At 37.6% G+C, this 25,171-nt stretch overlaps 1 protein-coding gene across 1 annotated transcript in view; it reads left to right on the forward strand.

Annotated features, from left to right (window-relative positions):
• Positions 1–15,997: 15,997 nt before the first annotated feature.
• Positions 15,998–25,171, forward strand: part of LOC139697471 (brain-specific serine protease 4) — a 32,301-nt gene continuing 23,127 nt past the window's right edge. Inside the window, exon 1 of the mRNA XM_071596197.1 lies at positions 15,998–16,246. Within this exon, the coding sequence (XP_071452298.1) occupies positions 15,998–16,246 (249 nt within the window). The remainder of the gene's footprint in view (positions 16,247–25,171) is intronic.

The raw sequence follows: 25,171 nt of genomic DNA on the forward strand, positions 1-25,171 counted from the left end.
GGAACTGGCTGAATCTCATTGACAGCGGCTCTCTTATCTAAACCCTTTTAGGTATGTAATGACCAACGTCACGAACTTTCCGATTCCATCCGCTTCCTCCCTGTATAATCGCGTCCATACCTGAATGAACCAATGCGGACTTTTTCGGGTGGCCCGGGAAACTTCTCGCTCACAGTCCCACATTTGGATTTTTGAATCGCCGCCTCCCACGCCCTCCACGATACCGTCCACACGCACCACAAGACAGCCATCCGAGATGCGTTCGCGGGGGGGATTCCGGAGAGGGCTGACCGTTAAGAACGGTGAGAAACCCTAGTCTCCGGACGCACTCCGTGGGAGATGTGGGTGTGGAGGCAGCCGTGAACTAAGGGCTGAGACCGCCTGCGAAATAACGAGTGATTCCAACGCGCGATCTCCGCTTCCTCAGGCGCTCGATGGTTCGCGAGAGGGCGAACGAAAGCAAGCAGCCGATCCGATCGAGGCAGTTAAAATAGAAAGCTCACTCTTCTTCCGCCCGCCTGTGCGGTGCGTGTGATGCAGAGCACTTTGGAAAGGCGGTTAGGAGGGACGAGCCCTGCTTCACCCGTGGGGGCAGAAGAATCGGCACCCCCACCACGGCCACGGTGACGAGAGAAATCGGGAAGAAACCGACCGATACAAGGGGGCCAGAGAGGGGTTTTTATCTTAGGCGCTCACCGTCGCAGTGAGAGCGACCGCTCGGAGGATTCGCGGGAAGTCGCGTATCAGCGGGGTGCGAAGTGCATGCACGTTTGCTGACCGTTTTTGTGTACCTCGCCTCCCATTTCCTTTGGACTCAGCGCGTCACTATCTCTTTGCCACTCTTTGCCACTACCATTTAAACTGTTTGGGACAAATCTCCGGATGATGAACGGAAAATGGGTACACAAGCGGCTGATGATGCAGTGAGTATATTTATTACGTATATGTTTTAATCGTTGCAAAATAAAGACAAGTACTTGACTATGACGCCTTTCATTTTAAAAATATAAAAAGCGGATTTGTCACGATCAGTGTTTTTGGGCAGGGGAACGCGCAAATCTCTGTATTCGACCAGAAAGAGAATTTCTTATTCTTAAAATTTCGGGACCGTTGATTGGAACGTATGGATAATAATTTTCACAAGTGATGCACCACTACTTACGCTAATGTATTGAAAAAGATTGACTGGAGTGTATATTTTTGCTAAAAACTAAACTTAAAATTCATGGAGACAAGCTTTAAATCGAACACCAGTCTGACAAATTTCATTATCTAACCTGCGTAGCACCATTGGCACAAATGATTGTTTTTTAGCCCATATTAATTCAACTAAAATATCACTAAATTTAAAAAACTTAAACCAAAGATTAATAAGTGACAGATGATCAAATTGACTATCCAATTTTCCCCTCAAGATACGGTACGATTTGAATGCCCTGCGATAATCAAGTGCGGTATGATTTTAGAAAATTTATTTAATAGGTCAATATTTAGTTATATCGACTAATACGAAACCGTAAAAACAATTACTATCCAATATGCCTGTATTTTAACTTCATGCAACTGATAGGACACAACGTAAGCCCTAAAATATTATTAACCGCTTGAAATATTCGTTACCAAAGGCAGCCAGTCTAATCAAGCAGAAAATGAAAGACGATTGTTCGTATCATGAACTTATTTCTCACATTATAGGAAAATTGCTGTTAAAAATATAATTTATAAGATTATTTTAGTCAAATTATTAGATCCCCTCTTACCATTGGCAAACAACTAGACGGAACTTTTTTCTCGAATTTTACTTTATACACGCCGGATTAAACCAAGTCTTGTGAACATGTAATTCCATCATGCAAGTGTAAGATAAAGCACTTTTCTACAAACCTTCTTTTACATTTAATGACCAATAAAGGAAAAAATATTTTAGAATATATCTGTGTCATATTATCTACACGCTGTTGAGCTTACTACTAGGTTAACTCAACCTTCACCTATCAAACTAACCTTCGGGTGATAACTGTTTTATACGTATAAAGCATCGTAAGAAGTTTGAATGAGGGATCCGTGAAATTTCTCCCTAAAGCCCAACGAATGCGTCACCAAAATATTTTAGATCAGCACCACTCTTTTCAGGCTTATTTTATTCACTTTTTCTGCACCAAAAAGATACACAAAAAAATTTAATATTCAGAGTGCATTTATCGCAAAACACGCTGGCTGAAATTCAGACACCATAAAGGTTAAAACTAGCTTTCAACCTCAATCTGGAATCTATAGCAGATGTCACGTTCTTGCAAATTTCTAAAAGTAGATAGAATAGAGGAATGTCCACGTGGATCTGAGCACATGCTTTCTCCAATTTCTTCCAAAAACCACTCTGCCCTGAATAGGTTTGAGGTTAAAACGAAACTGTAATTCGCCTAAAGGCAAAATTTCGAGCCGCGAGATTTTGTCACAAACTTTTATGGGGAAAATAGAATTAATGTACGGGGTGGCAATTTCAGTGTCAGATGGGGAACCAGGAGAAATGTAGTGCAAATAATGAAGAATTTATAGCATGGAAGTAATTTTTTATGAACGTCGAGACGGAAGAAAAATAGACGCGATGGAGGACAAAGGGAAATAGGAGGAATCATTATTAATATTCCGTGAATATGGATAGAGGATTACGGAGAACCCCACCAGCTTGTCTATCCTGGTGGGTCCATACATGCTTGTTGCATTTTCCCGTAATGAATTTTCCAAGGAAAATATCCTTCAGAACAAAATGGAAACCAATGAATATGCGCTATTGATGAATGGAAAGGGAAGGGAGACGGTTGTTGGGAGATGGTTTTTGGGAGACATTCGAAGTTAGTTTAAGTCGATGCATGAGATACTGAGAGGTGATGGAATGCTGAAGACTAATAGAGGGGATAATTCTAGAAATCAAGATAAAAGGAGCAGAAGAGGAATTTTAGGTGGAAGAAAGGAAAGTAGAAAGTATTCAGAGCTAATTAATAGATTATTGTAATATAAAGCATGGGGCTCAAGGATTTTTTGTAACATGTAGTTAGGGTATGCTAGTGTGATAAGGTCCGACGAAAATCTACCACAATCCGATGAACTGCTGGTAATAAAAATAATTGCCTTAAGAGTAAAATTATTATAATTACATATGTCATCACTTAACTGTTTTAACATATTGTTAGAGGGGTCCTCCTAAAATATTTCCTTAGAAACTGAATTAGTTTTGCATCGTGAGTCTTGCACTTGGGAGCCTACATTTTTCACTTAAAAACATATTAAGACGAAATAAAATGCTTGCAGAAATTAACTATAGAATTATATTCGTTTCCTCTCTTTCCTAGAGTAATTTTTTGTTTTCTACGAAAGATACCTACAGAAGGTTTCCTACATTTCCTCGTTATTTTGAGGGAGAATGGGGATAAACTACTGATTAGGATAAACTGTTATTTTATGACTATTGATTCGGTAGAATTCGATTGCGTTATTTAAACCACATGAAGTAATATAGAGCTTTATATAGCATATCGACAATATTTGTAAAAACTTTTGAATTGAGTAGAATGGTTTTAGACGTCACTTGGAGGAAGCGATTCATATTGAAAAAGAAAATACTTTGTTCTTCCACGTACATTTTATTATGCACGACCAAGGTTTCGACTTACACCTGATGATAACTTTGTAAGTCGAAGCCTTGGTCGTTAATAATAAAATGTAGCTGGCGGAATGAAGTATTTTCTTTTCCGTCATGAAAGGAGAATAAAAGTTGCATGCAACCCTGCTTGAAAAACTCTCTCCATTATATATATCTCCATTTTTTTCAGGAAATTCATTATTTAAGTAATCGTCCAGATCAATCACTAAATAGTTTAACTTAGCATTATTTCACAAAAATGTGTTACACTACTACCAGTTTTGCGCATAGGTGACATCAACAGGTATCTATGCGTCAAAACCGGTTGTAGCGTAGAGAGGTTTTTATAAAATAATACCAAGTTTTATTATTCAGTTATCATGAATTTTCAAAAAGTAATGCCTGAAACCATCGAAATCGTCCCAAGCAATCTTTAATTTGACAAGTGGTTTGATCCTCGCCGGTTTAAGCCAGGTTCATCCTTTTCCCGAGTAATCATCTACTTCAAGTATAGCTTTAATCGTCCCCTTTACCTATCCTGTTATTCTTATTGTTTTAGTCATTCCTCTCTCCCAATATTTTCGCCAGGAGACTTTTATTCTTTACAAAACGTTCAATAAATTTGCAATTCTTCTTCGCGAGGTATTTAACAAGCATTTTTCTTATACTGACCTCAACTATAATCCTTGGGTGAATCTTTTCGTCCATTTTAATGCCAGCATTTCCCTTGCCTCACAGCAGTCTCCTAGGATGCTATATGCATAGGTTTTAATGAAAGATTCCCTTCTAAGCTATTAATGAAAGCTGTAAGTAGAGTTTTCTACAAGTAGAATGCCTTCGTTATTCAAGATATTCTGCTCAATATATTTTCTTCTTCCATTTCTGGAAATGTTTTCCCCTTGGTAAAAAAGTCTTCCACATATTCTAGTTTTTGCTGACCTAGTTTTACACTCGCGTAGTTTTTTCACCAATCATTATTTGGCTTTGTTTATGGCTATATATTTCTTTCCATTTTCTCTTCCGCTACTTTGATTACTTCATCATTTTAAATATTTTAACTGCCTTCAATCTATGTATTAGCTTGCCATAAGGCTTTGCCTAGATTGCATCTATTGCCTATCCAAGCATTTTTATCTATCAAAGCTCCATCTAGCATTCTTTGAAAAACCAATTTCTGTTCTGACTCCTTGAGGTTCTTCATAGGCCGTCGATTTTACATAGCTCTGATCATTTTTTCCTTATAAAGTACGAGGGTCATCCGGAAAGTAGTACCCGTTCGTGCCGCTTGAAGTGCTGCCGACGCGAGTAGCCGCTGGACGAGGTCAGATAGCTTCAGTGGCTTGTCTGCCTTCTCTGAGCCAAGTTGCGTGACGCTAGCATTGCCTGTGTTGTTTCTGTGATTGTTTACAATGTTTAAAAAAATTGAGAACGCCGCCAGTTGTGAAGTGAGGGCAGTGATTAAATTCCTCAATGCAAGAAACGTTCGCCCATGTGATATTCATCGCCAATTAAAGGAGGTGTATGGAGACAATGTAATGGACGAGTCGTCTGTTCGGCGGTGGTGTCGCAACTTCAACATGGGGAGGGGGAACACACACGACGATGAGCGTTCGGGGAGACCGTCTGTCATTACAGACCAACTGGTGAGCTCAGTTGACGAATTCGTGAGGAACGATCGGCGCGTCACAATTGATGACATCTGTGAGCATTTTCCCAATGTTTCTCGAACAATTGTTCATGAAATTGTTAAACACCATCTGCATTATGCAAAAATTTGTGCAAGATGGGTCCCTCGCGTATCTCAATGAGCTGGCGGCGAAGGACTATGCAGCAGGAATACAGAAACTTGTCACACGTTATGACAAATGCCTTAATTTGCTTGGAGATTATGTTGAGAAGTAGTTTAAAGTATCCTCTTTCAAATAAAATTTTTTATGTTTGTTAATATTTACTTTTGTGTCTTTATTTCACGAACGGGTACTACTTTCCGGATGACCCTCGTAGATATTTCGTCATTGACAATGTATGAAAACCGCCAATAGCCGCACATAGGTACCAGAATTGTAAATCGCCAAGTGTACAGAATTAATGTTTCTACCGTTTTCACGGCTTAATCCTCCCCAACAGCCTCATTCAATTCTTCATAGACAATTAGGTTTTTCTATCCTCTCCAACCAACTAACGTCCTAATCCCTAGCACTTCGTTCCTTCATTCGTAGGCATGTGGCGCTAGGGTTTCTTTTCTATACAAATCAATCATTTTTTTGTTTTAATGAAAAAACTCGAAACTACTCATAATTCGAAATTATCATTCACACGGTTACGTTAGGATAGATGATCCAAGGATAATTATTCAATACTTCAAACGTTTCCTTCTTTGGACTATTTCGATTTGCTTACCCCTAAACCAGCGACGCGGCATCCCGATTAGAGAGATTGGCGGAATGATCGACAGTTCAAAATTGATTGGCACCACTAGCTACACCCAACTAAACCCAAGCTGTTTTATTTTTAGGGAACCACCCACGGGCCAGAAATCGTAACTGGTCTCCCTTTTCTGAATGAGTGAATTTCGCACGTCACAGGGCCTAGTGCGTGACAAGATCCCTCCTATTGAACCAACCTTCGGATTGAAGACTGGTTTTTGGTCTTCCTTAATTCAATTAAACCCATTACTCGCATTTCCACTTTCTATTTTTTCCAGCTGTTTACCTCATCTTAATGATCCGACATTCCAGTTCATTCATTTGTTCTACAATCCGAAGATCGATTGATATTAACTTTCCCTAGCTGTCCGAATTCTCTCAATCTCGATGATCTTTTCCCACATTGATTTAGTCTAAGCACTGGCCTTGCCCGTGAGACCTCCCCTTCCAGTCTTTTTCTCATACTTAAATTTCCAAGAAACAATGGTACCTCGAGGTGTTCCTAATTCATCTGGTTCTTGTTTGTCATTTTACTATTATACTTTTTCATTTATTCTTTTGCATGCTCTCTTTTAGTATTAAGGATTTTACCTGTCCAAGCGATCTTCAGTTCCGTCTCCAGCATTCACGGATTGATCCCTATCACATTTTCCCCAGTAGTACATTTAAAAATCCTCAATTTTTGTACCATCTACATTTTACCAAATTTCGTACGAGGGGTATGAAAAACAGTGATAGAATATTCTTTATTCTTCAAGTGAATTAACATTGAAAACAATGCACATTTATTGGAGATTCATATTCGCTGGTTTTGAGGACTCGGTTATTCTCTGCATCGCATTTCTAATGCCTCTGATCCATAGTGAAGCTAGCAAAATTAATATTTTCACGCAATGATTCACTGTACACAACCTTTCTTTTATTTACATAACAGTTACCTCTTTAATATAAACACCTCCTAAATTACAGCTATTCTGAGCTTAATATTCATTGAGTTTTCTTTGCATTCCAAGTTATGATCCTCTCAAAATAGGTGAAAGAATTCACTCGCTCTGATTTCTAATCTACTTCCCTCGTAGCGCAATATCTTCAGGCTCTCTTTTTCATATTATAATTCTAGTTTTTTTTGCTGTTGACGTTGATTATATCCCTGTTGTACTTGATCAATTGCATACCAAGATGCCGGAATAGTTTCTCGATTCCCTGCTACAACTGCGATGTCATCTCCAATGGAGAGCACGATTACTTCTTCACCATTCTTTTATGCCCGCTCCACATGATTTTTCTATTGTCTTTATTACATACAGCTTAAAGAGTTTTGATGATAAATTGATCCCAAACAACTTTATTTATTCTAGACTCCATTATTATTCCGTCTTTTATACGCATATTTCCACTTAGTTCTCGATTTAATATTCAGAAGTTTGATCATTCTTCTGCCATTATAGTCAGTTTCATGTTTTTCCACTAATTTGAACATATTGCTCCACATGACGATATCAAAGGCTTTCTTGAAGAGCCGCAATAGCTGTGGGTTATACGTGTATGCTTTGCTGACTGGCCGGTTATGCATAATCGTTGGATTTCTCTCGTTTCTCCGTTTTTTCTGAATCTTAATTGATTTGTTTTCATTTTTGCGCATCCTTCCGGCTGAATATTCATGCAAGTACTTTAAACGCAGAACTCTAAACTCAGAGTTTAAGTGATACTCGCATTTGCAGATCCTTTCTTTCCTTGTTTTCGTAATCATACATACTTCTAGGAATCCTTCCGAAATCTGCCACTTTCATATTGGTCTTTGTTTGTTTTCCATTCCAAATATTATTCTTAACTGTTATCTGCGCTTAGATGATATAGAATATTGAGTGTTTCCAATCATATGGATGTACTGTTAAACTCCAAAATATTCTTCTGAGTTTGCGTATGAGAATAATTCACTCGAGAGGGGAACATCGCGCTTATTATTCAATAAATAGAAGAGAAAAAGGGGAAGGTGGCTGCCCCCGCGATAATAATATGGTGATATCCCCTCCATCACATTCCGCAATACTGTAGTCGTCATAGTAATTTTTATCAGACATGCAGATAAATGAAATTGACTGTGCCTACCGCTACGGCCTCCCTTTTCATTTAAATGAGGGAAGGCTGCTGCACCATCCGAGCTATTGGCATCCTATTTGTTGACGGCAACGACTCCCCAAGTCACGGTACCTTTGCTGGACTTAATAGAATGTTTTGAGTTATTTAAGCCAAGTATTGACCAAGACACCCTCTGAGTACCGCCATATTCATTACCCATAACGCCCATCCGCCTTATCAAAGTTAATACCCACAAGCAGGCAAGTGAGAGACGACAGACCAAGATACGAAATTATGTTTGAAGTTCTCTACTTCAGCTGCATTTTGTACGAGTGACGATAGATAATGAAGAGAAAATGCCTGCATACGGAGTAGGTATCACAGAAAAGTTGAATTCAGTGAAGTACCATGATCTTTTGTCACGATGACTAGCAGGTTCCTTAACCCCATTACTTTCAAAAGGCTAAGCCACGGAGGTGAGCAGATAAATTACGGTCTTTACCATCCACGCCACCTGTTTAACTGAAGAGAAAGCGCAAGAATAAAGTAGGATATATGCTTAAAGTGAATGCAGTTTAATCTTTTTACCTGCATCTTTATGACTAGATACAAGTGAGGTATTTTTATGAACATGAGCGCTAAGCAATAGGAGACTTCCTTTGCGCGGATTTCCATCCAAATTATCCATTTTTATTTTAATCATTCTCGGTCATTTCTCAATGAATCAATATTTTCTACAGCCAACATAATTTCAAATAACCCAGCAAGTGAGTGAGAAATATAAAGAGACGTGTAATATTTCGAATAAATGTGTCCTGTAATTGAGTTCAAAAATACTTTTCAGTAGTACCTCAGTAAAAATACTTCGCTGGTATTTTCCCCAGTATTTCAAGCATATATCTTCGTTATGGCTTGAATATTTATAAACCTTAACTCATCTTGAAAAATGCTATAAAATTAAGGCATTCAAATGAATAAATATAAAAAACCTCGCCTCAGAAGCTAGTTTTCATGGTCGGAGTTCTTGACTTTTAAGAGTTAAACAGCAATATATAAAAACTTGTTTCAAAGCAGATTTTCAGTCAAGTACATTAAAGGTTTCTGCAAAACACAGACGAAGATGTTTGCGAACATGAAAACATCGGATTAAGAATGAAAATGTCAAATTGATAAAACACTCAGTTTTAAATGATTTAATGGTAATACAAAACTTAGGATATCTGATGATGATGATGACGTGGCACGTCGAAACCTAGGTCGTCCGTCGAATAAATCTATGTGGAATTACAAAGTTTCTCCTTTCATTATGTTAAGTCGATTCCATGAAGTCACGCCTGAGACAACGAATTTACAAAACTTAGGATTCATAAGATGGGATGCCATATGGGTCATCATATTAATTTAGACATTCCATTAAGGCCAATCTAAACCTGCAGTTAAGACAATATACACGTATAACAGACGACAGCAGAATGTCAAAACAGGTAGGTACGTGATAATCATGTGCACTTTTAGGTTCAATATTTTGTTTAAATTATAAAGTTTAGCGTAAATTCTGATTTAAAATCCAATATGAAAGACGAATAGGGATAAATACCTTAACACGTTGTTCCGCACTCTAATAAAAATTGGCATTGTTTGAAGTAATTACCCCTCTTGCACTGTAGGCCAAATTTAGAGATTCTTCCTTCTGGTCGAACGAGAGGTTTCTGAACGTTCAAATGAAAGACCTACCTACCAGGCACGTTAAATTAAAGGTAGGTACCCATGCACCGCGGTATCTACCAATCTTGTAGAGAAAAAAATTTTGTGTCCTGAAATACAGGTTTCTACCACAACTTTCCAATTAATATATGCTACCTCAACTTTTACTCTATAAAGTTCCCGGATATCCGTAGGGCGTAAACATCAAGCGAAATACAAATATTTTATTTCATGGTAGTTGCAAATTCTATCATTCAATTAATGGGATAGCCATAATTCAGAAGGAAAAATAAAAATTCAAGTCCGGCGAAAAACTTTACTTACTGGTATTAGTATTAGAAACAAATACAACATAACAGAAGCCTGATAAACTATTTCATAGAATACCTTTAAGCTACATCATAGTGTTTTGGACGTACGGGATTATTATGGGGTTAACCGATTAGATTATGGAGTAATTCCCAAAAGGATTACCCAAATCCAGGTCTACAGAGAACATGGCAGGTCAACTTAAATACTTGAAGACAATTGCGATGAGTATTATGCCTGATAACAGAAGGCACTTTCACTCCAACTTCGGGATGTGTATTTTATTTACCTTTTAATAATGCAGTCGGAAACTTTTGGTAGAAAGATTTCGAGCGAAAGGAAATCGGGCTTCCCCTCCAATGTCTCAACAATTACCGGCGTACACACACACATCCACATACAAGCAGGGAAAGCTGCCACTGATGTAGACACACGGCTTTCCATCCGGGACGAGCAGGATGGAAATTCGGCGCTCTCGCCAATTGCAAGAAGCCGCCAGTCACTCTCACTCACGCTCGCACCAAATGAATCACCTAACATGATTTTGAGATCACATGACGGGGTCTGTTACGTAACTTGGGGAAACCCAAAATGAAAACAACCGCTGATACCTAACCCCACCTAACCCTCGCCCCGAATACATGGATCATGGAATTATTTCATTTAGCAAGACGACAACGCTACATCCTATCGAAACCACTGAAGAAGTTATGACTTATAAAGAGTGTTGATTAAATTTTGGAAAAATAATAAACAGAGCAGTTAATAACTTTCAGATTTTGCTCAAGTTTGCTAGAATAAAATCATTTCCGCCATGGTTTTTAATGCCATGCAAATCCTACACGAATTGGAAGCAGCATAACGCATTCAATAGCTCTCAAACTTTTAAAAGTAACTTACCTACATGTAATAACTATATTTAAACAGGTACAAAGTTCATAAAACTTAGCTTCTGTGGTTTATTACTAGTTACATAAAATTTTAATTTGATATAGCTCGGTAGATCATTTTTATATAGACAGATATCAATTTTCCAAAGGAGAAAGTTATTCCCCTTTCTTTGGATTCATCTTATTTTAGTTACAATTTCTGATTTCAATGTTTCAAACAACTAATTAAGAATATTTCGATCGGAATCGTTTTTTTTAAGTCTCATAGTATGTGGTAAAACACCAATGCACCTAGAACACGCGGGTTTAATTTAAATCATAATGTCAATTTCAAATATAACAGAAAATGAATTACTCTCGAATGCCGCAAAACGGAGCGAGGTGAATCGGGGCACAGAGTGAGGAGGCGGTTACCACTAAAAAAAAGAGGAGCCGTTGCAGTGAACGAAAGAATAAGCAGTAAATAAGAAAGAGAAAGTGGTGAGGGAGTGGTGTGGAGGAGTGAGGGAGGCGGATCTGAAGACCGGCCTCTGTCATATTAAGCGGAGGGGAGGAAAGGAGAAGATGGGGGAGGAAGGTGGTGTTGACCGAAAACAGTGCGAGTTTCCGGAGTGGTATCCGGGAAGTGTAGACGCCCATGTTTTAGTATCGCCTCGGATAAAAGTAAATGTGGGAATGGGGGATCAAACAGCGACATTGAGAGTAAACCACAATGCGAAAGGTATCAGTGTTTCAATCTGTAAATTGGTTGAATATAGTCCTCCCACTCTTTCTTATATCTTTTGCGCCCTGAGAGCTCTCCCATCTTACATCCGTCATTACTTAGCCTACTAATATGTCCCTTGGTCTTCCTCGTGCAACCTTTCCTTCTAAATTGTCTTTTACCATATTCCTAAGAAATTATTACATTTCTGAAGAAATGTCTCACTTATTTACAAGTTGATATAACTGGGATAGTAAAATTAGAAATTCTTAAGACTTATGTCAAGCAACTGGAGTATTCGTAATATTTAAATAGAAAATGAAATAACTAAGCATGCATTAAAATACCTATTAGTCTTCCTTTGAAAAAGTATTTCGTTTAATAGAAATAATCGCTCGGTCACCAAGGCTTCGAAGGTGCGGAGGAAGAGCCAGCAAGATCCGAAAAAATAATAAGCCAGAAATATCAGAAGAGCCATCTTAATGCTTACATGAAAAAAGTCATTCTGTAACTGTAGTAAGTATAAGTAATAAGGTTCTATCTAAAAGATCTAAAACGTTTTGCACACGCACCAGGCTTAAGCTTTCGAATGACCCGGTGCCACGGAAGTAAACGGACATATTCATGGGACTGTTAATTTTGTTGGTGGGATTTTGTTATCTCACCGAAGCAAATAGTATATTCATCAAAACAGTAGTTCAATGGGGTCATAAAGTCAATTCATGGTCATCAGCCTAAAAACTTTACCTTCATCCTAATCGAGTCAAACAAAATGGTATTAGAGTAAATTTGAATTTTGAAATGGAAAAATGTTAGTAAATGGCGTCCATATTTCTGAGCATCAATGTTCGAAAAAGATTAACCAATTTCAATGCGCATGCCACGTATTTAATTTTGCAAAAATTTATATTTTACAAAAAATTAGCAGTGTAGATATATAAAGCTATTTACTCACCAATAACATATCTCTCGGATTCTCCTCAACTCCAATCGTCCTTCTCATAATCCACCTTACGAACGCCAAACTTTGGTTCGACCTTCCCTCATTAACCTAAAAAAAAAGACGAATTTAATATTTTTCTGTAGAGATAGGTTACTATTGTACAAGAAGAATATGCTATAATATTATAATACCAGCCATACGTAAGCGTCATCAACTGAGAGACTGAAAGGCTATAGATACCCCAAATGTTGAATGAATTTAGAATAAAATGTATTATCAGCACATGTGTATTTTTAATAATGATAATAAAATAATAAGAAAAGAGCACTTAAATAAATAAATTTCTGCAGTTTTTGGTCCTGTATTATTATATTTTATTGACGCCTCTCCCGTCCAGTTTTTGTTAGACGAAAGAGAGTTGCGCCAAGTGTCGCCTATGATATGCAACATAGCGTAGCAACTCAGAAGATCATTTACTTAAAATGATTTCCTCTTTTCCGGGGGAAAACTCAAAAGTCTTAACAGCCGATATAGCGCTAGCCCATGTCGTAAAAATTGAATGGAATATTGTCACTAATCCCCTACGTGAATTTTCCAAGCCGACGATGCACGACATAATTTCATTGAGCGGAAATTTCAATTGAGATTCAATTCATCGGATAAATAACTAACTTTCACCTTCAATTGACACTGTGCAACTGATATGAATAGTGTTACATAACCTATAATTCACAGTTAGCTGACTGGCTAAGTACTATGTCATATCTGTCAAACTTTGATAATCATTTTCAGCTCTAAATGAGCTTTGGAAAGATTTAGAGGTTTTCAATTTCTAGAAGCCAAATGACTTGTACAATTGTAGAAATTAAAGGCCATAAAAATTGAGAATGGATGCAGTCCCCCCGCATACTTGGTTATGCTAAACCATACAAGCTGCTCTGCTATAAGCGTTTGAACTCGGTCGCCAACAGAAAAAGGTACTTACGGAAAGAAAGGGTGAATTAAGTCGTAAAATGAAAACTTCAGATAGCGAGTATTCCATGAAAACTAAAAAAATAAGGCAGTTCTCGCCTAATTTTCATATTCATGTAGGTAAAGGAAAGGATGGCAGTTCTACAAACCGTATATAACACCTTTACTAAGAGAAATTCATTAATTATATTTTCTGTACTTCAATAATCTCTAATAAGTTTAGAAAATAAATCAAGATAAAAAAAACGACTAAAAATGTCTCTGTTGACTAAAATAAATTCGGTAATAGGTTCATACTTGTTGGCTTGACGGTTAATAAGCATGGTACATAGCTAAATACCTCTCAAATTTCTACCAAAAATGACATAAAGTGATGTTATTTTACAGTCGGCAATATAAACATATAATGTACGAGGGTCATCCGGAAAGTAGTACCCGTTCGTGAAGTAAAGACACAAAAGTAAATATTAACAAACATAAAAAATTTTATTTGAAAGAGGATACTTTAAACTACTTCTCAACATAATCTCCAAGCAAATTAAGGCATTTGTCATAACGTGTGACAAGTTTCTGTATTCCTGCTGCATAGTCCTTCGCCGCCAGCTCATTGAGATACGCGAGGGACCCATCTTGCACAAATTTTTGCATAATGCAGATGGTGTTTAACAATTTCATGAACAATTGTTCGAGAAACATTGGGAAAATGCTCACAGATGTCATCAATTGTGACGCGCCGATCGTTCCTCACGAATTCGTCAACTGAGCTCACCAGTTGGTCTGTAATGACAGACGGTCTCCCCGAACGCTCATCGTCGTGTGTGTTCCCCCTCCCCATGTTGAAGTTGCGACACCACCGCCGAACAGACGACTCGTCCATTACATTGTCTCCATACACCTCCTTTAATTGGCGATGAATATCACATGGGCGAACGTTTCTTGCATTGAGGAATTTAATCACTGCCCTCACTTCACAACTGGCGGCGTTCTCAATTTTTTTAAACATTGTAAACAATCACAGAAACAACACAGGCAATGCTAGCGTCACGCAACTTGGCTCAGAGAAGGCAGACAAGCCACTGAAGCTATCTGACCTCGTCCAGCGGCTACTCGCGTCGTCAGCACTTCATGCGGCACGAACGGGTACTACTTTCCGGATGACCCTCGTATATCATTGGTCTCACTCAATTCAATCCAACAATCATTCATTACTCAGCATTTTCATCAATATGAGTAACAAGAAATAGCTTAAAACATGGCAAAAATATTTAATCACCATTACCATTTACAAAAACTGATACCCAAATGCTAATCAAATAAATAAATTGTAACCAACGATTTATCTTTATTTGTCAGGGAATTTTATAGCAAAATATTTTCTTATGATTAATTTTAAACCAATCTCTTGCTCCATATATGTGTTATTCCTACAATTACCAATGCTAATCTAATAGTACCAGTACCAATCTAAATTGACAGTACTAATGCTTAAAAAAGATGAATGAATTATTATTTATATATTCTGAAATTCATCAACTGAGAGAATGGTATCATTCTTTCGGTCGGTTTGGTATGACAAAGGCTATCATTATTTTTTATTCTCTCCTTTGCAGCCCACAAGAATCGACGACAATATGGACAACTCCCGAGCACTCAAACGAAGGCGTTTCGTCACAAGACTACAGCCGCTCATATTGCTTACGTTCTGCATCGTTGCCACACCTTTAGCCACCGCTACCCCTAAAACTGAAAGTGCTGTAACAGTATCAACTGTGGATGAAGTGGTATCCCACGTACATAACGTTCTAATGAGTGAGTGATTATATCATATCAAATCACAAAAAAATAATTTTGTCGTTTTATCTAATCCAGCTACTTCTTTGAATGGATTGGTATTAAGGCCGATAGTAGCTTCTTGTTATATTATGCTGAAATAGTCAATATTCATGCATAAGCACAGTTATCAACCCGAAGGTCGGTTTGATAGGTGACGGTAGAGATCACCCAGCATGAAGCCCAGCGGCGTGTGAAATTCATACAGGAGTAGAGTGCCAGGTCTTTTCCCTGTGCCGCTTATAATTTCCTAGTATTATAATATGCATGTTTGCATATAGCAGCAAACATGTCTCTTCACTAAAATGCAATTAATTTCATAGATCTTAACTATATTAATGAAGATCCCTAAATTTTCATTTACTCGAGGGGAAGTTTCATTTAAAAATATCCTACTATATTCACCCACTGACTGAAGGAGCACTGTAAGTGCATTAAGCGCACCTCACTCCGAGTACTTGCGAGGCCCACCCAATTTTTACTCCTAATTCCTTTCTTCCAATGTCGCCACCCTACTGTCGCACTGAAGCCGAGGAAGCCAAGGGGAAGCCCGGTTCGGGGGCGGCCGCAGCGCTCCGACGCCTCTCGTCCAACCGCCGCGGGACCTGGAGAGACGTCTCCCTGCTCGAGGTTGAGGCCGCAACGGCCGAGGCCGCTGCAGACATCACCACCACCTCCTCGCCGATGCCTCCCGATGCATTCAAGCCCAACCGAACGCGTTTCTTCGAGGAATTACGTGAGTGTACCTTGGTTTGTGATGCAGTGTCGACCATAAATGATGCCACACTGCTGTGACTGTTTTTCAACCTGCCGACGTCACGTTGAAGCGGATCTAGTCTAAAGTGATGGGCTATGCTCTGAACAATTCTTCCTACTTCACAATTACAAAGTTAACACTGGCCTTGTTGGAATTCCCTCAAGTCTTCTTTTTGTCAACAAGAAACGCGCGAAACGTTTGCGTCTCGCCCACACGCAGCAGGGAAATTAAGCAAAACGTTTTTAAGCAAGCAAAGGGTTAACATTTTCATAACAAAATGGGGAATAAACAATTGTAACCTCTTACCTTGTAGCCTCCCTCTCCAGTATTTTCTCGTCCATACGTTCCTAAGTTGAGAAGTAGTGGACCAGGCATAAAAGACCTAAGCTACCATTTTATCAAATCTGATTAGCAGTGATATCGACAAATTTAAATCCAGGGTTCGTTTTTCCCAATCTCAAATGGGAATCCGTAATATAAGAGGAAATGTAGATAAACTATTATGTAAGTCCTTCCAGATATGAAGAAATCAAGCAAAAATTAGACTTTTATAAAAGTAGAGGATGCTCGAGTTAACTTGAGACACTAGGGAATTGAGTTCCATGTCGGCAGCTCAGACAAATCAGGTAAAATAAAGAGAAGTATTCCAGCTCTGACAGATTTTAAGTACCCAGTCTTTCCTCACGAATTCCTGTAGGCTATAAACTAAGGTTAAGTACACATAAAATGGATCGAAAAACCTAATTGTGATCTGCCATCCTATTGCGTAACACATGACATCCGCAACTATTTAATGAAGGACAATGTCCTACCCCGCCACACGGCCCCTTGGCAACTCACAGGAAAAGCGTAGATAGGTGTTGATTAAGTCCAAGACGATTTCAATAGCTACCTACCACAAGAATAGGTGGCATTTTGAATGTCCGGGCCAACTTTCAGGGCAAGGGAGGGCATTGTTTATTTATTATTTAGATATTCACACCCGCCACAAATAAAATATAGTCAATTCTGCAAATACTATCCCCCGTCCTCGTTGAGATTAGGAGTACACGTTCTTAAGAACGCACTCACGGAAAATCCGAAAAAGAAAGTGATTACACCATTCCAAATTCTGGGAAGTTGAAGATTGAACTCCGCCAAAAGATTGTAACAACGATGACCCCGAATGAAAATTTAGCAATTGATCTTGGGATGCCAACTACTGTCAATCTAACAAAATACTTAATCATAGTGACGAATATATTGTTTTTGTCATTACAAATATATGAACCCAGTTAAAAGTGCTCATAAATCACAAATTGGCATAGGCATCCTCTAAACCAATATTTTTATAATAAGGTTCACCCAAAAATTCAAAATTCAAAAATTGTGAAGACAGCATTCAGCAAATTAATTTTAATTAACCCTCATCTTCATAATCATTTCAATGGCACAATAAACTTCCCCTTTCCGACATTAATTCTCTTAATACCAAATGGTTCCTCTTCCCCATATCACTCTTCATTTTATCAATACAATGCTCTCTGATCTTCCTCGTAGAACCTTCCGTGTTATTAACCCTTATATCATGCTCCTAATAAATTCACTTACTTTCAAGGCATGCCCCATTCATTTGATTCTGCTTAAACCCGTTCTCCGCTTAGGCTATTCTAGTCTTCAGGTGCCATTGAGTGTCTGCCACCTCATGTTCAGCAACTTCCGAAGTAACTGCAAAAATTACTTGTGCTGATTTCTATTCTCGTCATACAATACCTGCCTTCAGATTTTCTCTCACACATACAAACGATTATACCGGTTTTCTCCCCCTTGATTCTCGTGTTATATCTCGGAAAAATGACTCAATAAGTTCAAATATTTCAAAAATGATTCACTCTCTGCTCGTATAAGGTGTGAGGTCCTATCCCAGGCGGGATAATTTTCCACTGCAGCCTCCATTTTTCTTCCATCTTCCATTTGCATTGTTGCGAATTGGTATTTTTGAGTTGACAAATTATTTATCACGCATCTTAATCAAAGTATTTCTAGCGATATGAGCATATTGTCCCTCTTAGTATCCGGAAATGGTGTGCAGATCCTTAATTAGTATTTTGTTTATCAGGTGAGCTCTATCCTCACCGATAAAACTAACCTTCTGATTGATTTCTGTGGAGGTAGTATTCATAAATAGAGCATAGCCTTCTTGTTTCTCCGATCTTCTGAATTGATTTTTCAACAGGTAGTTCTCGATTTTTTTCTTTGTGTTAGTATTACCGACACAAGAGCACCAGAGTAAATGTTCTGTGTTTATCACTTTTCTAAGCCATCATCCTCTTTGATAATCAATAAATTACGCCCTTCAGCCTTCATTCTTGGTTTACATAGTTCGCTTTGATTACTATAAGCAAGATATTCTTAGCTTTATTTACAAACGCCCTGATAATGTCTGTTGATTTTCAGCCCCTACCTCGTTTTTCTTTAAATCTTAAATGCTTTGTCCAATTCACTTGTTAGTATAAGTGTGCCCCATTCGTCTTCGTCCCCTTCATTCCCATTTTTCATTAAACCATCGTCTTCAAGATTTTTCACTCTTGATACCACAGTACAAGATGCCACCGATATGTGTCGTATTTTCTTCTTTTTTCTAAAACCTCTCTAACTTTTATTCTTCGCATTACTAATTCCAGCCCATGTAAAAATAATTAGTAAATTGTCCATACAGCTTTCAATATGGCGAAAAGCTTGAGCGGCTTCTACGATATATTATTTCCCCATTTGCAGGGTTCCCACAGTGTTACCTCACCTTAATGATATTTCGTCAATAATCCTTCAGCCTTCTTCGGGTCCGAAGATGCGGGCAGGACAGCCGACGAAACGTTGTACTAAAGACAGATACAGTGGAACCCCGAAAATAGGAACATTCACAACTTTTCCATTATTTTACTTCCACTGCGCTTCACCAACAAAGAAATTACTAATCATGTCAATCCTGCATATGGCTGTCTCAGGAAAATTATAGCAAGAAGAGTATATATATATATATATATATATATATACTATATATATATATATATATATATATATATATATATATATATATATATGGGTTTTGCTGAAGAAATATTTTTGACTTATTTTATTTCCCCGACAAAACCTTTCCGTTAAGAACGAATATCACTAGAAGATCTTTGTTTCCATCTAGATTACTGATCAGTTATTGCTAACAGTGTTACTAGAATGTTACAGCTAATTGAAAGTTGTTTTGAACTTCTGCTAGTGAGCTTCTCATTTTAGACTCCTTGACAGAGCCAATTTCTTCAAAACCTAAATATTCTCTACTAAATGGAAGTCCACTATTCTATTTACCGTATTTCATAATCACCCTCCAATCCGTTGAAGACACCCGCAGGCCTAAATGGCAGCGACTTACCCATATTATATCAAGAACAATTTGAGGAACCATTAAGCGGAAAGAGCTTTCCAGAAAACGACAGAAGTACAGTTGGAGGCAAAGCTACGTAACGAAGTATTCATATTGCACATTATTGAGAGAATTACCATTTTTACACATTATTGAGATAAATTACCATGCCATTGAAATGCTATTTTTGAACTGACACATATTTTTCACTAATTTTTGTGGCACACGGCATGCTAACAAATTAGTCAAACTTCTGTTAAAATAGATCTTGCCAACCCAGTTCCTGCTAAATGCCAACAGCAATTCAAATACCCTTGAAAATGCCAATTGAGAAAAATTGATAGCCCTGTTGTCGTAAGTTCTCTGAAAATAACACTCACATAATAGGTCAGACTATTGAGTCTGATCTTCATCAGGACGTTCCTGAATCAGGATTAGGGTCTGCTACTCTTAGATATACTTCCGAAGTCTTTTCGTATCGCCCAAACCTTACTGGAAATATATTGCATTACGTAACTAATTAATCCTGAATATTTAGCAAAAGGTGGGAAAAAATAAGCAACAAATTAGACATGAAAACGTATTTCCTGCATACAGTTTCTTATCTGATGGACAGAAGATTATGTACTAATTAGTGCGAAACATGTTGCAGAATACTAAACCGTTCACCGAAAAGGGGAAATGAAATTGCCGAAATTGGCTACGTTATCCATAACATCGAATACCACGCATAGAAAGAATATTTTTCATGTTCCTTTTGGTTTCTTATTGCGGTTTATAGCGTTTATCAAGACTTCATCATCATCATAGGGATCAACCGAAAGATTTTTATCACAACAATGAAAACTAAAATACGATTAAATAAATATCAGTCAACTTAATTGTGGCTAAATATCCATTAATCATGATTTATATCCAACCTTCACTAGTTTATTACCTGGTTTAAATATTCCTGGGCCTTTCACACTAATAAAACGGGTACATTACATATCATCTTCATCTGAGTGCTTTAGAACTCCATTCTTACAATTCATTAACATTTTTATCATTGCCCAGAACTTCGTGTCTTCAAAAAATATTATACCTTAGTAGAGTTACAACAAATTTTTAGATGCTCTTATATTAGCGTTTATTGAGCAGCGAAAACAAATTACAAATCGGGAGTTTTGTGAATAGACTAAATAAGCGGTCAGTGCTCATAAATAATAAAATTATACCCTGAGACGATAAAACGTTTCAGCAAAAGTCAGATACAGTCAACCTAACTTCTGTTTTCAAACCAGAAGACCTGATCTGAAGATGGTAGCTGAAATGCCTCCATACCGTAGAGAATGAAGACAACGGATCGAAACAATCCGGAAAACTTTATTCATGTATTGTTATAAGAGGTCGATCAAAACCGCAGGAAACTAGCTAAATAATTAGTGATATGGTTTGTAAATCCTACGAGCAGATTAAGAGAGACACAATCAGGAGAGAATTGGCAAACCAAGTCCAACCAGTCATAAAGCTAAGGACAAAAGAGAGATAGTTTTCAACGAGGAAAAAGAGGGACGATAAAAACTTGAGGCAACGTGTTAAGAGAAACCCTTTATGTTATATACATGTTTGCGGCACCAATCTTTCAAAACCCTAACTTGGCAATCCGGCTTTAAAAGGCTAAATACACCTAGCATTCAAGTAGGCAACGCGCTGAATGAATTCTGTGGTACGGCTCAAATTAATGGAATTTCTAAATTAATTGTGAAAAATAAAAACATTGTAAGTTCCACTAAATTTTATTTAAAACGACCGGCTTCGTCGAACATTGGGCATCGCTAGGCATCGAATGATGTCGACTGCTCCACGAAACTTGTCATTTCAAATAAAATTCAGTGAAAGTTACAAAGTTTTTACAATTCCCAATTAAACGCGCTGAATATTGCAATCATGTGTTCGTCGTCCCAATCATCGAGCAATGAACAAATAGAGATAACCTCATGCTGCAGGACAGAGGTCTAACAATTTGAGCTTCAGTATAATTAGCACTAGAAAATGTGTGCCTCCTCTCCAATAATGTCTCTTCTCTATAAAAAAAATCCCCGAAGCTACCAACAACTGACCTTGCTGGCCTCGGTGGCGCTCTTGCCTGAAAATCCAGAGGTCGCGTTCGAGTCCTGTCTAGATGTGTTTTCCTTCACCTAGGCCATGAATGTTAGACATTGTCTTTATTGTAATGTATAAGGATTAGGTATAAGAAGGAACTATGGAGTCTAAATCTCGCCCCACTAAAAAAGTCTTTAAATAAATTAACAACACGATCAAAATCTGCATCAAACACAAAAGGCTGGAATGTGCACCACGACAATAAACGGCCGCACATTACAAATATTGTTCCTCAATATCCCGAAAAAATCAATATGAAGAGTTTCTAATCCTCACTTCAGTCCAAATTTAAACCTACATGACTTTTTACTGCTCCCCAATGTCAAGAAACATCTTCAAAGAAAACGGTTTTTACTATCAGAAGCAGGCGTAGGTGAACTGGATCTGTTTCGACTTGCAACGGCTGCCGCTAACGCAAAATTTGAGTCAAATTGAGGATACTTGTAACACATAAACGATACATTAAACATTAAGCTACCAATATAAAATAAAACTAAATTTTTACACCATTAATTTTGCCTATAAAAATATGTGCTCGCTCTTTATTGATCACGCCTCACAATTTAAAATACAATATTCTTATTGAGTTTTGAAATTGCTGATTTTTTAATATCGCTGTGGAAGTTGAAAAGAAATTTCGCGGAGGAGTGAACAGAGAACAAAGACCATAAAATTAATATCTGGACAACACATGCGAGTGCCCACACGGGGTGTCATTGCATCTGCCTCCGAGGTGTCATTACGCGTTGAGTATTCGAATCACAAAAATTCCCTCTCAGATATCCATGTACATTTATTTAAATAGAAACTGTTGGTGCTAAAAAATGGAAATATTTTTGGAAAATATAACAGCCACTGGTGTTGCTTTCTTAAATTTAAATAATGTTGCAAATAAATATTCTCCGCGTGTAGTTAAATGGCAAGAGAAACGACGACTAATACCGCATTTTATATTTCAAAATACTTTGTCTGAACTAAGGCGATCTAAATATCAATTTGCAGGGTTTGAAGGCGAAGGCCATTTGGTGCAGGTTGTGTCTATGGTAACCGTTGATTTATGTGAGGCAAAAAAATTGCCTAGGTATATATGTTTTCGTAGTCGACAATTTGATTGACAATCGCCAATTATCACAAAAAATAGCCGGTTGTAGAGAGCGAAGTAAAAATAGCCATTTGTAGATAGGGCAAAAAGTAAAAATATTGTATTCTCCACCATGGCACAGTTAAAGGTGAATTTTAAGGAATCTTATATGAGAATAGCTCAGTGATAGAGGTAATTCAGTTAGGTAGTTGTGCATCAGCAGAGGGAAAGTCTCAGATTCACCGATAATTAATTTACGCAATTGTGATATTTCGATTGCATGACAAATGAAATCCGTTGAGCGATAGTCCCTCAAACTAAAAAAATAAGATGTGTTAACTTGTGAGAATTATAAGTGGCATGGGATGTGACTATTCTTTCTGGGTCACCACTTTCATATGGGGGAACATAACTAATTTTCCTACTTCCTATCTACGTTTCTGATTCATTCGTGATCACACATGTGATAAGTCACCATCAGTCATAGAGAAAAACTTTCTATGCATGCTATGCCTATGAAATTGCATGCAATTTCCAGTGAGCTGCTGAGACGGTTACTAGGTGTTCCTAAAGCTAAGGTTCGCATGAATCAGGAGAAATTAAATTTGCATAGTTTAAAAGGATTCAGATCCAATTATGAGAAGTATGTCAAAAAATTGCATGCTCCACTTTTTAATAACAGGTAGCCTAAAATACGGTTGACGGTGAGTAAAACAGTTACAGACTGTTAAAATCTTTAGCCATTCAGCGCGTGTTTGCAATCGGTAGGAAAAAAATAGGGAGTGATTGATGAAATTACTCTGAAGCTGCGATGAAGCTCATTCCTTGACTCAGCTCGGTAATAAGTTTGAGTAATATTTATTAATAACATTATGATGCACATTTTATCAAATTAACTCGTAAGTTACATAATTCAAGTTACTATGTATTTTTTATATATTTTACATAGCGGGAAGATTCCACCCATCAAGCCACCTTTTGTGATTGGCAGAGTCGTCAAAATAATTTACATAACTGTGTTCAGAATTCACACAGAGAAATTAGCATATAAGTAAACCGAAACGGGGTGCCAAACTAAATAAACATATTGTTTATGATTAATTAAATCATTTGAAAGAAGTAATCATGGAGATAGATGTTACCAGATAAGCCCCACTCCATTTTAACATTGATAACAGAAGAATTTCAATACATTTTAAACGGAGTCTAAAGTTTTTTCGCAGTGTTTGGCGAGCTCCGTACATTGTTCCTGAGCACATAGGAAAACGTAATTTTTATACTTTTTGGAAATCGACTAAGCCAAACAATCACTTCTAGTATGCTGCTTTAGAGGAGAAACATTCCAACATTTTCCATTAATCTTCTAATCGTCCCCAAGAGATTTGACAGAAAAGAGGAGCACGATGGTCTCCTTTAGTTAAATTTGAATATTTTCTACAATTTTAACTTCTGAGGCATAGCATTTTTGCACTCGTAAGTTCTCCATCTCGAAACTGATATTCTTACACCTACTGATCAGTATGAAATTGAGCTGTTCTGCTCCACAAGTTGTACCCATAAGCTGCAACCAACGGATTTAGATAGCATGAAAATGCTTCAAATATCACTGAGATGAGCGATTTCCAGAAATTGACCTTTCAGGAAAATGGTCAAAATATGGTTTTGGCATGACGCGGGATAGGTAGTTACTCGGAAGTTTGACTCATATTCAATATCCCTTCTGATTTTCAACCGGCTTACAGGCAACTGGAATTTTCACTTCGACCCATCTTGCCTGAAAGCTTACGCTCCAAAAATACTCTTGGAGATAACAATGACATATCTTATTTCACAAAATAGATTTTTAATACTTAAATAAGTACATCCCATTCCGTAGACGATCCCAAATTGCCAAGATACAGACCATAAAGAGGGTGACAGCTTCAGATTTTGTCAGGTACCCATCTCCCCTAAGGGAATATCGCTAAAAGATTTCCATCCATGGTTCTAACATAAACTCATATTCTTACTCATCCCTCTAAATTTTAAGCTTATGGAAAAAGTATAAAAATTAAAGTTGGGATACACCAAAATAGGAGGGAAAATTAACTATCTGGAAGTATTTTAGAAGAAGGTAGGAAAAGTAGCAAGGGCGTTAAAAGAAGAATTACGTTAGGCAAAGACCCGTTTACAAAGAGGTGGGAGTTGATGAGAGGCACGTTAAGTAGCGAAGTTTTGCGTATCTCGAAAACGTTGTCATTGAAGCAAGAGAATAAGCGTAGATTGAATGCTCTTGGAATGTGTATGAGGAGATGA

This window comes from Hetaerina americana, unplaced genomic scaffold (assembly GCF_022747635.1).
Source record: "Hetaerina americana unplaced genomic scaffold, ioHetAmer1.1.p SCAF_1, whole genome shotgun sequence".
Lineage (NCBI taxonomy): Eukaryota > Metazoa > Arthropoda > Insecta > Odonata > Calopterygidae > Hetaerina > Hetaerina americana.